Consider the following 13,906-nt stretch of genomic DNA (forward strand, 5'->3'; position numbering starts at 1 on the left):
ACTGCATAAGGGACTGCGACGAAGAGATGAGACAAACAAGGGGGGGGCTTGTTATTATGGACAAACAACTCTAACGATGTCAGTAATCTGCCATTCTCTGTACATTGTATCATAAGGCCTATAGTCACATAAATACATAACTTATAAATAAAAAAATAAGAAATGATGGTGTCATTTGTTGCGTAAAAAATAAAGGGGCACATGATGCATCGTATCATTTAACAGTGCAAAGTTAACCATGTTTGAGTCGCCTTGTGTGGACTGTTACATGTTATATGATCATAAAGCTGTGTAATAGGGTCATGGGACGTGAACAGTGGGGGTTCTTTAAGCGCGCGTGCCCGCTATGAGCCACGTGGGCCAGGTGACCGGAGGAGGTCCGCGGGGCCGCGCGCCGCGCTCACAGCTGCAGCTCTGCAGCTCTGAGGACAGAGAGGCCCCTGCTCGCTTGCGTTGCTTTTTCAGGTTGGTCTTCGTAATCTGCTGATTGGAAACTTCGCGGTGGTCCGCCGGTTCCCGCGCCTCCTGACCGTCGTCGAAGATGAAGCTCAGCCCGAGCAGCCGCCAGGTGCCTGCCGCCCCCCGTGGAGCCCCTCTCCTCCCGTCCGTCCTCCCGTCCGCTGCACCACTTCCTCATGCTGCGGTAAGAGAGCGTCTCCTTCCTCCTGCTTCCTGGGAACCTGAACTGGTCTGCGAGGAGCACAGACATCTCCATGAAGATTGAGATCCAGTGTGCAGCCCCTGGCTGAACGTTACATAACGTGTAGTCGTGAACAGTCGCTTCCTTACGCATCATTCTGTTTGTTTTGTAGGCCAGTTAACTCTGCAGCTGTGCAGACGGGTTCATGTGTTGTCCATCTGACAAGGTTTCTAAATCCTCGTGATGGTCTTTTTGTAACCGCAGTAGATTTGAAGAAATGCACAATGTAGCATATGTCTGGGGGGGGGGGGGTCAGCGATAGTGAAAGGGTCTCGAACCTATGGCAGCGCATTAGCCAGATCTCAGCTCGGTTCGGCCGAACGGTTCAGGAGATTCATGCACTGTTGCCGTGAAGCTCAGACCCAGCCGGTCTGTAAACTGCACTTAATGAATTGCAGCTGAAAGCTGTCTGGCACATTTTGTGAATCGCTTTCCGAATAAGGATTTACACAACTGTGTCACTATCACTAACACGAAAGACCCACTTTAGTTTATTTGATTGTTCATTGTTCATCTTTCTCATATTGACCTATTAAATAGCCTTATTACATGGATTCACTGATTTAGTGAATTGCTGATAGTGCAGTGAGAAGCAGTGCTATTGTGTGAACACGAACCTTTACGACCATAACTCTCTGCAATAGTCAGAATAGAATAAGGTAATATGCATCTTAAAAGCATGGCTCTTATCCTTACACATGTGCTGGCCCACTGTCAGCCAATGCTTTTAAACGCTCAAAAGAAGATAGGGTGATGCATGCGTTGCGTTGTGAAGAGCGCAGAATATTACGCAGGACTGCCTGGCATTTCATGTCACGTATGGATCGAGGCTGCAGTTCCCTTGGAAACCAGTCTGGACCAAAATAATCACCAGACTCCATTTCCTTTTGCTTTGGTTGCACTCACAATTCCATTGCTGTATTTATTTCGGTAATGTTAATGATGATGTTATTACATGTTTTAGCTAAGGCTGCCCAGATGCACAGTATATGATATTGATGACACAGTAAAAACGACCCAGATTATGTAAAAGGCTGCAACCTGGGCATTTTTGAGAATAACTTCAAGAGGAGTTTGTTTATATTCTCGTCCAAGCCCCCAATTTTGTCCACATCAAATGTAGCCCAATAACAATAACCTTGAATGACATGAAAACGATACATTCAACACAATATAATATGTATCTATGTGAAATATCTTTTTTATTATCAAGAATCATCTATATTTTGTATGTAAGTTTCCATTCAAATGAAAACATATATGCTATTTTTTGTAGACTTATGTAGACTTCTTAATTCAAGACCAGGGATTGGAACTTCTGAATGGGGGCAAGGGCAGTACGGTCCCATAACAAGCCATTAATATCTCTGCAGATGTAACACGGAACAGGGACATGTCAACCGCCATATTGATATTCCTCCTGCTGCTCAGTTAGAAGGTGAAGCTGTGTCCTTAAAGGACCACATCATGCTGATGTAGCACCTTCTCTGGACCGTTGCTTCTCTAAACATCCATTTAAATTCAGGGCATTTAGCAGACACTTTTATCCAAAGCGACTTACAATAAGTACATTTGCCAGAAGAAAGAGAACGTATGTTCATAGAACCAAGTGCTAAGTACTAACAATTGCTAGGTTAACCCATTCCTTGTATACAACAAAGATAGCTAGGATAAGATGCTACACAATGCAAAGTACTATTTTTAAGTGCAAGGACGTACATCATACAATAAGTGCGTAAGAGGGGTGGGGGGGTATGCAGAGTCTAGGTGAGCTTTAAACATAATCTTGGGCTCTCTGTCTTCGGGACAGACCTCACCCGACCGATTCTGATATGGACTATGAGAGGCCCAACGTCGAGACCATCAAATGTGTGGTCGTCGGGGACAACGCGGTGGGGAAGACCCGTCTCATCTGCGCCCGCGCCTGCAATGCCACCCTGACGCAGTACCAGCTGCTGGCCACGCACGTGCCCACGGTCTGGGCAATCGACCAGTACCGAGTGTGCCAGGAGGTGAGTAGCCCGACCCATCCCTCCCATCTTCTGTCTGATATTTTGTAGGAGCTTTTGTGACCGAATGTACAGGGGAATGACATGTAGGCTACCACAGGTCTGGCAGGTCAAACCTGGGCCGCTGCGAGACCCAGTGCCTGCCAGGACAGTGCGTCGGTGACCCAGCCACCTCATTTCCTCCGATTAAACATGTGACTCATTGTGTGTCATTGTAAGTCGACTTGTGAACGCATGATTCACGCTAGCCTTCTGAGGCGGCGGCCAGCTGCTGAGTTCCTCCGTGTGATCCCTGTGAGGTACTGGAGCGCTCCAGGGATGTGGTGGACGATGTCAGCGTGTCCCTCCGTCTCTGGGACACGTTTGGGGACCACCACAAGGACCGGCGCTTTGCATACGGCAGGTGAGACACGGCTAGGGCAGGTGCCGTTCAAGCTACGATATATTCCGTTGTAAAGAATGTCAACGTTTCTTTTTTATTTAGAACATTTTACACACCACACAAAATCAAACCCCTGCCTACCTTCCCCTTCCCTCCCTAGCCCTGATAATAACAATGTATATAATATTATTATGCCAAAAATATATATTATGCCATCAAAGTGAAACCTTATTCTAATTAAATTGATCAATCATTCACTGTCCCATAGTGTATTATTTCCCCTTTAATAATATGCAATTTCCATACTTTACATTATATATATATATATACATATATATATACCATACGTTTTATATTAGGGTTTCAGACATACGCAAAATGCTCAACAAACGTTAACCAAGACAGTGAAAAACGCTAAATTATCTCAAACTTATCCAACTAGCTAATGAATAACCTGAAGATGTCGATGAAGTTGTCCATGCCTCATTCTCGTCTGAGGGTTGTTACCTCTTTGGCACTAGCTGCAGGTGTGACATAAAGTGCGGCTATCAAACATAAGGCTATCAAACACAGTACCCCCCTCTGCTTTAAGCTAAATGTTGAATTTGACCCGGTGTTTCCTCAGGTCAGATGTTTCCCTGGCCAGCTTTGCATTTCGTATTACACCCATTGAGCGTTGTCAGTGTCCAGTAATGAAAAGTGTAAACAATAGTGTTGGAACGCACCCCTTGAATAAGCTCTCTCTCTACTTCTCTAACGTATACTGTAGCCTAATATCTCCCCCACCTGATGCGCCCTCAGCGTTTCAGGTAACCAAATTTGGCACAGATCAATTTAACTTGAATAGGTACTCTGTAGATAGATTGAACTTAAATAGGTACTCTGTAGATAGATTGAACTTGAATAGGTACTCCCTAGATAGATTGAACTTGAATAGGTACTGTAATGCAGACGTAATTCGATCGGTACGGAGAGCTACAGAGATCAGAGATAAGGTACAGAGATCCGTACCTGACCCAGGGCACCACATGGGCTGTGTGCCTCGTCTCACATGATGGCGCTGTGCTATGATCGGGTGACTCCTTCTGTGAATGGGTGATTTTGTTATTGAATCCTCCTTTCCACACTCTCCGCCTCTCCCTCTCCACCCCCCTTCAGGTCGGATGTGGTGGTGCTCTGTTTCTCCATCGCCAACCCCAACTCGCTGTACCACGTGAAGACCATGTGGTACCCTGAGATCAAACACTTCTGCCCGCGCGCTCCAGTCATCCTGGTGGGCTGTCAGCTGGACCTGCGCTACGCTGACCTGGAGGCTGTGAACAGGGCCCGTCGGCCCCTGGCAAGGTACACAGAACTGATCCCTGAGTGGGATTCCTCTGGGAATGCACAGTGAGAACACCGTATGTACCACGGAGTATCATTCTGTTTGGTGTTCACTTGTTACATTAAGGCCATTTAGCAGACACTTTTTCCCAAAGCGGCTTAAAATAAGTACATTTGTCAAAAGAAAGAGAAACAATATTTCACTGTCGGTACAGTAAGGATTGTCAGGTTCCTCTGTAATGTGCTTTATTTTCTCCGTTCTCCAGACCCATTAAATCCAACGAGATCCTGGCCCCCGAGCGAGGCCGGGAGGTGGCCAAGGAGCTGGGGGTGCCGTACTACGAGACCAGCGTGGTCGCTCAGTTCGGCATCAAGGATGTCTTTGACAACGCTATCCGGGCTGCGCTGATCTCCCGCCGGCACCTGCAGTTCTGGAAGTCCCACCTGAGGAACGTCCAGCGGCCCCTGCTTCAGGCGCCCTTCTTGCCGCCCAAACCGCCCCCGCCCATCATCACCGTCCCCCCTCCGCCCACCTCCACCGAGGAGCACCCGGCCCGCCTGCTGGAGGACCCTCACTGCGCCGACGTCATCCTGGTCCTGCAGGAGCGACAGAAGATCTTCGCGCACAAGATATACCTGTCCACGTCCTCCTCCAAGTTCTACGACCTCTTCATCATGGACGCGCCGCCCGAGGAGGCCGAGCGGCCCGGGCGCGGCCCTCTCTCCGGCCGGGAGCTGCTGATGAGGGCCGCCAGCTTCGACGTGTGCGAGAGCAGCGACACGGGCGACCGCGCCAACCTGCGGGCCTGCACCAGTGACGGCACGCTGAGGGAGTCCCAGGGGGCGCGGCAGGGCCAGCTGCTCTCCTCCTGGAGCAGGGCCTTCGTCAGCATCCAGCAGGAGCTGGTGGAGGACCCGGGCACCTACGCCCCCCGGCCCATGACGGTGGTGCACATGGACGGGTCCATGCTGCTGGGGCCCTTCCGGGCGGTGCTGCGCTACCTGTACACGGGCCAGCTGGACGAGCACGAGAAGGAGCTCATGCACATCGCACACATCGCCGAGATGCTGGAGGTGTTCGACCTGCGCATGATGGTGGCCAACATCCTCAACAACGAGGCCTTCATGAACCAGGAGATCACCAAAGCCTTCCACGTGCGGCGCACCAACCGGGTCAAAGAGTGCTTGGCTAAGGGCACCTTCTCGGGTGAGATGTCATCAGAACTCTTTTTGGAGAGCAAAAGAAAGGAAACCCAAGTGATCTGGTATTAATGTGCATTGTCTCCATGTTTCAGATGTTGTGTTCAAGCTAGATGATGGCACCATCTCTGCCCATAAGCCCTTGCTCATCTCTAGCTGTGATTGGATGGCAGCCATGTTCGGAGGGCCGTTTGTGGAGAGCTGCACTAAAGAGGTTAGTTTCAGCTGCTCAGCTATGGAGCAACGCAAACTAGAATTATTTCATACACAGGGTTTTTAGTTTGGTAGGCATCAGGGAGATCATTACATATAGACACAAATACACAACACACAATCTCTCACTCTCTTTCCCTCTTCTTCTCTCTCTTGATCTTGTTCTCTCTTGATCTGGCTTTCTCCCTGGCTTTCTCCATTTAGCAGAATAAAATAAAAAAAACATTTGACAGTTTCATCGTTCATATTGGAAAGACACAAACTCACCTTAACTGCCTTGATTCCGATGCTTGGTGTGCAAGAACTGTTTTCCACCCCTCCTGTGGAATGATATTGTAACTTCTGCTGGACATCGTTTCACTGGAAGAAAAACCAAAAGGCTGACGCAGGTTATTTTAGTTTGCCGCCCACAGCACTTTATTTTGAACAGAGAAAGGTCTGTTAGTCCACTGTAAAGAATGCTGCGGGCAGTACTCCCTGCACCGTCACCGTCATGCTCTGGCCTCTTTTCTAACTCCGACTCTCCTTCTCTTGAGTCCAGCTACGGCCATATCTTTAAGAGGAGACAGGTGATTAGTCCTAGCCCAGCAGCCCCTCCCCAATTAGAAAGCCCATGACTGTGATTGGATGAGTGCAGTCGGTTCATCGTCGCCATTGATTAGGGCTTCAACTGAACCTGCTGGTGAAGCTGCTAAGGTGCTGTTCTGTGCTGAGTGTGTGCTGTGAGAATATGTGGGTGATGCTCTGCTGCAAAGCCACACGCACACACCCACCCACGCACGCACACACACTAGCCCGCCTAGATGATGAGGCAAGTTTGAATAAATAAGCTGCACAAATGGTCGGACACATTGCCACCCCTGCTAATGACTGCAGTGGAAGAGGCCTTTTGTCCCATTCTAAATGTTATTCGCTGCTCTTTTTTATAATATGCTATTTTGTTAGTAGAGACAGACGGCAGCATGTGTTAACTGCGGTTTGTTGTATCACAAAAAAACGTGCTCCTATCCACCCTGTAGTCAAAGCTCTTAAAGATCGTTGTGTCTCCCAGGTGCTGTTCCCCAACACGACGCGTACCTGCATGCGGGCTGTGCTGGAGTACCTCTACACGGGGCGCTTCTGCTCCCGGGCCGACCTCGACGCCATGGAGCTCATCGTTCTGGCCAACCGGCTCTGCCTCCCGCACCTTGTTGCTCTTACAGGTGAGACCCAGGGGTGGGTGGGTGGGGGGGGTCTGTCGCAAAAAGTCTGTCCGGTTTTATTGACCTGTGATTGCATTTGTTTTCCAGAACTGTACACAGTAACAATGTTGATGGAGGCGGCCATGATGGGCGCTGACACCGATGGGGATGTCCTGGTGTACCTGGACATGGCGCAGGTAACGGCCCTCTGAACCCAGGGTTAAAGGGGCAGTGTGTAGAAGTGAGTGGCCTCTAGCGGAACGGACTTGGCAGAAAGGGAATAAAAGGAAGGGAATTTTAATAAGGGTAAGAGCCCATGAAAATAACTGATAGTGTTCTCGTTACCTTAGAATGAGCCCTTTGTATCTACATAAGGAGAGGGTCCTCTTCCTCGGGGGCTGCCATGTTTCTACAGTAGCCCAGAGCGGACAAACAGCTCTAGAGAGAACATGTTTTATTCAAATCCAAATTTGCGTTTTGTGCTCAGAGCACTAGGAAGGAGGGCGGCCTGTTATCCCCATGGCGGCGATCCATTTGGATACTTTTTTAGCACCGTTGTAGTAGTGTTGTAATGAGATGTTTTATATGAAATGCGCCACACACCGTGGCTTTATAAGCTTAACCCTCTCTCGGACACAACATCAACATCCACCGCTGGCGCCACACGCCACACTCCTTCCCCCACAGCGGCCACTAGTGGCCATCTACAGTAGCACACCTTCATACTGGGTGTCTGTTAGAGCTGATACAGTTTGTTCGTTTTACAGATAGTTTACAGTTTTACAGTCGATTTTACAGTTAGTTAATACAATCCTTTATCACAGTGACACATTTTCATTGGAGATAGTTTCCATAGGATGCTGCACATGTTGTATAACCAAACACTTGCTCTCCCCACAGTTCCACTGCGCCCAGCAGCTCACAGGCTGGTGCCTTCACCACATCTGCACTAATTACAACAGCGTGTGCCGCAAATTCCCCAGAGACATGAAAGCCAAGTCTGCAGGTAAAGTCCAGAGAACTGCAAAGCAAATCAAATCGAACACTGATTACTTTTTTGATAGTGCATCTGTCTGAACAGAAATACGCTGTATGTCCCTGGCAGCTGGAATGACAAAAATTGTCTGTAAAGGAGACCAACATCAAATGAGTCACACCCTCAAACAACCAGAGAGAAACTCGAAAATCGACCCACTTTCTTTGTAAAATAGAAAAAAACCTAAAAAAAAAAAAAAAAACTAAACCTTCATGTGTTTCTCTTGCTTATCACTCAGTCAGAGACCGTTGTCTTTATGAGTCCTCCACAAACCAAGCTGTTGTGCTCTCCTGCAGAGAACCAGGACTACTTTGAGAAGCAGCGCTGGCCCCCGGTGTGGTACCTGAAGGAGGACGACCACTACCAACGGGCCCGCAAGGAGCGAGACAAGGAGGACTACCTGTACCAGAGGAGGCAGTGCAAACGCAAATGGCTGTTCTGGAACCTGCCCTCCTCCCCGGCCTCACACTCTCCTCCTTCTGGGTCATCTGCTGTCATCTGACGGGGTGAGGAACCATCCACTGGCTGCTGCGGACAGACCCGCAGGCATCCCATTAAAAGACATCATTCTTAATGCTCCTCACGACGGAATATGAATTTAGGGAGGAGCACTGGACAGAAGCAGGGTATGGACTGATTCCAAGCCTTGTTGACAGTGAGTTGAGGAATGGTGCAGTAGGTTTCTGCTCAACAAGCTGTGAGCATTGAATTGAATGTATGACTCGTGAGGTCTCAAAGAATGGACGTCTGCTGGTACAGAACTGTCATCCATTGATCGCTCATAAGTGACTGATAACTGATAACCAAGTGCTGCTTATGAGAGCTGCAACAACCAGCAATTTTACAAAAAATCCCAAATCTCAGATGCAACATTTAAAAAAAACTACAGTAGGATTCCCCTCAGCAAGAAGCTCCAAGTCTCCAGTCAATACAGGCCCTCATGAATCACGGAGCACTGATTAGATGGTTTGATAGCCCGGAAGACCCTCGGGGGACAACAGCACACAGACCGAGAGAGAGACTCCTTTTGTGTTTGTGTGTGTGTGTGTGTGTGTGTGTGTGTGTGTGTGTGTGTGTGTGTGTGTGTGTGTGTGTGTGTGTGTGTGTGTGTGTGTGTGTGTGTGTGTGTGTGTGTGTGTGTGTGTGTGTGTGTGTGTGTGTGTGTGTGTGTGTTTACAGATTTGAATGTTTGTGGACAGCTTGCAAAGATATTTGAAGTGATTCTGGATACACTCAAGTACCCATCTCCATTATTGTGCGGTCTTGTGTGTTGCATCTTGTTACACTAAAAGGGCTTTCGTTTACATAAATGCAGGTTTTGTGTCTTCTGAAAGACGCGAGAGATTCCTGGAGAGGAATAAGTATTTTCTTGAAATTGCCAGTAAACAAACATGCTTTTTTAAGTTTAGTATGTATGATTGTTCATTGCTATTGTTTCACTTTGTTGACAGATGTTATACTCTCTAGAGACTTGTCATGCTCCCACATCTTACACGCCATTCATTCGGGTTTAGAATGAATGCATGAGCGTGATACAAATCACACTTTATAAGAGCGTATTGGATGCTTATGTATACACTGCGCTGTAAACCTCCAGTAAAATGAGCTCCTCTTATCTTCTATCGCTGATCAGCTTTTTAGAACTCGACTGGTCTACAGGAGGCCCAGTGGGAGGCTGAAGCTGCCTGTTTTACAGCATGTGTTTGTGACCGGGTACGCAGATGCCTGGGTCAAGCCATCAGCCTCCTGCTAAGCTCTTGTTTGTTCTTGAAATCCTCTGAGAACCTAAAGCAACCCCATGTAGCAGCACGTTGGTGGCCGCGATTCTGATGCTGACACGCGGAAGGCTTCAGAAGTTTGAGTTTGTGTTTTTGTGTATTTGTATTTTAACGCTGCTGTTCTCTTCCTGTTGTGTGATTTGATTGTTTAGACTTGTTGTCACGTATTGTTCAGATAATGTGCAAGAAACTTGCATTAATGTATGTGCAGTTATGTCAGTATTGTTTACTGCAGATGGTGATAGAAGGAACTACAGTATTACGCAATGGGGAAAACTTACAACATACTAAGTTTGGTCTTGTGCTACTTGCGCAGTAGTTAATGTGCAGTTGCGTATAGTAACCAATTAATTAACCAACTAATTAACTGAGTAACAATCCGATTAACAATCATAACTATTGTACCAAATTCTGGTGCTAGCATATGTTGGTCTCACTCGTAGAGTAAAAGGTTTCTACAAAGAAATGACTTGGATTACAGGCTGCACTTTGAGAAGCCGATTGTGAAAGGCTTGCCTTAGGCATGCAAAGAAAAAGTCTGACTTTTTTTAACTACGATTTTAAGATCAGAATAATTACCAACATCAAAACCGCAGAATGCATGAATGAGGCTTGACAAAACAGCAACAAGAAAAATCATTGGTAATTATCACAAATGATGGTGCTTTTGCTCTAAATCACAATATTTACCTTGTTCATTACGGCATTACTGCACCCCTTGTAGTTTAGGGTTATTTAACAGGGGTACTAGAATGTGAGGTCTCCTCTGACCCTCCTGACCACCTCTCCTACAAGCTCCAGTGATTTTTCCTCCTCCCGTGTTTCCCAGCCTATCTCCAGTTTGCAATGTGGGATATTTCTACCACATGTATATTTTTTATCAAAATGGCACGTTTAAGTAGGGGCTTCTATTTGATAGGTTCTGCAACGACAAGTAGCTGGGCAGCGTTATTTAAATTGACCACATAGATTTTAAGATTTAATTTCCTATTAGTCTTTCTTCTGCGAATGTTTGGTGTTAAGACACCTCATGCCTTAATGTACAGTGTGTGGTGTTAGATGTAAATACTGATGCTGTCTGGAGGCCTGTTTGTGTGCTAAACATGTAATTTACACTGGTACTGGAAGTCATGGGTAGGTGTAGGTGTAGATGTACATATTGCTTAATCTGAGTCTGACATGGTTGTACATTTGTGAGGGGCTGTGTGTAAAAATTATTGTTTTTATTTCCATCATTGAGACCACCTAGAATATGTTAAGAGACTATTCAGTTGGGCCATGATTATTTTTATTTAAAATTTGTTCAGATATAAATGTTTTTTTCTGGTTATTAACCTAAACATTTAAATATTTAATCAAAGCAAAAATAATACAAATAAAGTGAGGATGTTAAATTAAAGATGATTAGTAAATAATATCATAAATAGTTTTATTACATTTGCAAATCAAGAATGGCATAGAGAACAATGCTTGCTGTTGCATAGTTAAAAATAGATAGGCTACCCACTTTATATGCATAGAAATAAAGTTATTTTTAGACAGAATTACACAGCTTTGTAGCATTTAACAGTCGCCATTGAATTACAAACGATTATTTGAGAAACACAGCTCATTAGCCTAGTAGAGAATATCAGGTAAAACTATTAGATCGGAATATAATAGTCCTTCTCCATACATGTGGGTGCTAACATCACCGCTGCAGAAAAGCACAAACCAAAGGTAGCTTCGGCAGCACCAGGCTAAGATGCTGCACAATCACAACCGCATAGTTAAGAGGCCTTGTACTGAACTTCTCTTTTTAAACTTGAACGTCTGCTCAGTGTTGGAAGCCTGGATGACGTTTCCGCGGTCATCAGGTACTTTGTTCTGAAAAAGTTGTATCGCTTATGAATTGTACATCTGGAATTGTGTAGCATGTGTTCTTGAAAAGTATGTAAATAATATTTACTAAATAAAAAAAGTAGCAAACGTTGATCGATTTCGTCATGGCTACTGTGTCTGTGTTGATGATTGTCTTCACGACTCCTGCGTCACAGTGCGCATGACCACGCTCCATGAAAACAACTTGTGAAAGAGAGAAGAAACCTGGAAAAAACATCCATGGTAACGCACTTCGTCCACCTTAAAGTTACAAAAAAATCGCAAAATTACTTACCGCATTAGTAGTTCATCTATTTTGTAGTTCTTATTAATTATACAACCATTTTAATGGTAGAGGCCGTTTCAATTGGAGAAACACTGACACGCTAACCGCTCGCTTCTCCTTGTTTCGTTCAACATCATGTAAATAAACATAACAATATAATAATAAACAATAATTATCACCTTGAAATAGTGGAGATGGATTCCAATTTTGGAAGAACTTCTGAACGCCTTTCAAAGTAAAAGCCAGGCCACAGTGAAAGTGCATCATCCTTTGGTGTGAGAGGTCTGCTCAGAAGGTCTGCTCAGAAAGCACCACCTGAGGTCTTCAGTTTGACGATGGGATACTAGTCCTTGACCTTGGGTCGACTAGTAGTAGAGTCATTAATTGGACGTGACGACCAACTAATGACCCACTAGTCAACATTGGGTCGACTAGTGGGTCATAAGTTGGTCGTCAACAATTATTTTTAGCTACCTACATGAAGTAACTAGGTACTATATTACATATTTATTTTACATTAACAGACCCCTTAGGTTTAATTTCAACAATTTGTCTACTTTTATTAAAGTGGTGGGCTGGAAGTTATCTATCCGGAGATGACCATCTGCAGGTGTCTCACGGTTCCTGAGGACTTCAGGGAGACGATCAGCAGAGTGTGGACGGCTCCGAAGACCGCCAGGTAATGATATTCGCTGTGTGGTCAGGTCACTCTGTGCTAAACCATGACCAGATGGGAGATTTGGCTGCTTCAAATAGACTATGAATTTCAAAACAAAGAATAAATAGGCATATAAAGTAATACATTTTCCTACACTATAAACTGTACAGCACACGTGCCTTTTGCAAACCCACGCGGAACACACGCAACACTAGAGAGCAGCATCACTCAAGATAAGGGCCTACTGAGAGAGCATTCACTGCTGTAACACAAAACCAAACACTTTGGAATCAGTACAAAGTAACTGTTTTATATGTTTTGAAAACCGAACAATATTTCCACAGTCTTTACAGTTCACGTTCTATTTTGTTTTTGTCAGTATCTGCACTTTCATCGCCACTCTCACCACAAGGTGGCGCAAGTACTGCACGTTAGTTTACGTGTGGCCGGGCCGCATGAGCAATATGTCGGCATGACCGTCTTCTTGCTTTGTGATGTTGAATTCATGCTTAAAGCATTTCCTTCTTGCAACAATGCCAGGTTTTGTTGTATAAAAAAACAGCGCTACTTAGGTAGTCCTTGTTTAATATAATTGAAGGGGGGTAGGGCAGAGCGGTGTTGATGGGCCGTTGGATTCTTCAGCCTCAGAACAATTCTTTTTTTTAAATCTGGGTTTAGATATCGTGCAACATCTGACAATAGATTGCAACAAACGGCACACAGGGCTGCACTAGCTTCAGTGGAGTAAACCATTGACCCGATGTCCTTTTTACCTTGGAAACTTCCACGAGGCACAATATACTTTGTTTTTTAATAAATTGTAAACAAAAACAACAGAAAGGAAAATGAAGTCGTAATTACGCTCCTCGGTGCTACGCCACTGCCCCCTGTGAACTTCCACGGCTGAACCCGTGAATTCTAAACACATTCATTTAATCTATTTGTTTTATGCTAATTAGAAAAAGAGATTAATTAAAATATTGTCTGCTTTTTTATTTTGAGTAAACATGAGATATGCCTTTGCAAAAATAAAAATGATGACCTTAAACCTCAGTGTTAATTTATTTATGTTCCATCATTTTAGGAAGACAAACCGTTTAGGAGAGTAGTGTACATATTACACGATGTTCGAAATGTATGCATGTTGAAATAATCTGTGCGTGGTTTGTTGTCTGTTGAAAGTAAATATATATATATATAAAGAAAGAGAGAGAGAGAGAGAGAGAGAGAGAGAGAGAGAGAGAGAGAGAGAGAGAGAGAGAGAGGAGAGAGAGAGAGAG

At 45.3% G+C, this 13,906-nt stretch overlaps 1 protein-coding gene across 1 annotated transcript; it reads left to right on the top strand.

The window, feature by feature from the left end:
- Positions 1-396: 396 nt before the first annotated feature.
- LOC311343172 (rho-related BTB domain-containing protein 2-like) lies at positions 397-11,790 on the top strand. Its single transcript, XM_084468029.1, has 10 exons — positions 397-643; positions 2,511-2,712; positions 3,009-3,112; positions 4,250-4,435; positions 4,681-5,621; positions 5,710-5,828; positions 6,879-7,029; positions 7,117-7,205; positions 7,909-8,014; positions 8,341-11,790. The coding sequence occupies exons 1-10, from the start codon at positions 636-638 to the stop codon at positions 8,544-8,546; spliced, it is 2,112 nt and encodes a 703-aa protein (XP_084324155.1). The 5' UTR covers positions 397-635; the 3' UTR covers positions 8,547-11,790.
- The last annotated feature ends 2,116 nt before the right edge of the window (positions 11,791-13,906 follow it).

This window comes from Micromesistius poutassou (assembly GCF_964030765.1).
Source record: "Micromesistius poutassou genome assembly, chromosome: 5".
NCBI lineage: Eukaryota > Metazoa > Chordata > Actinopteri > Gadiformes > Gadidae > Micromesistius > Micromesistius poutassou.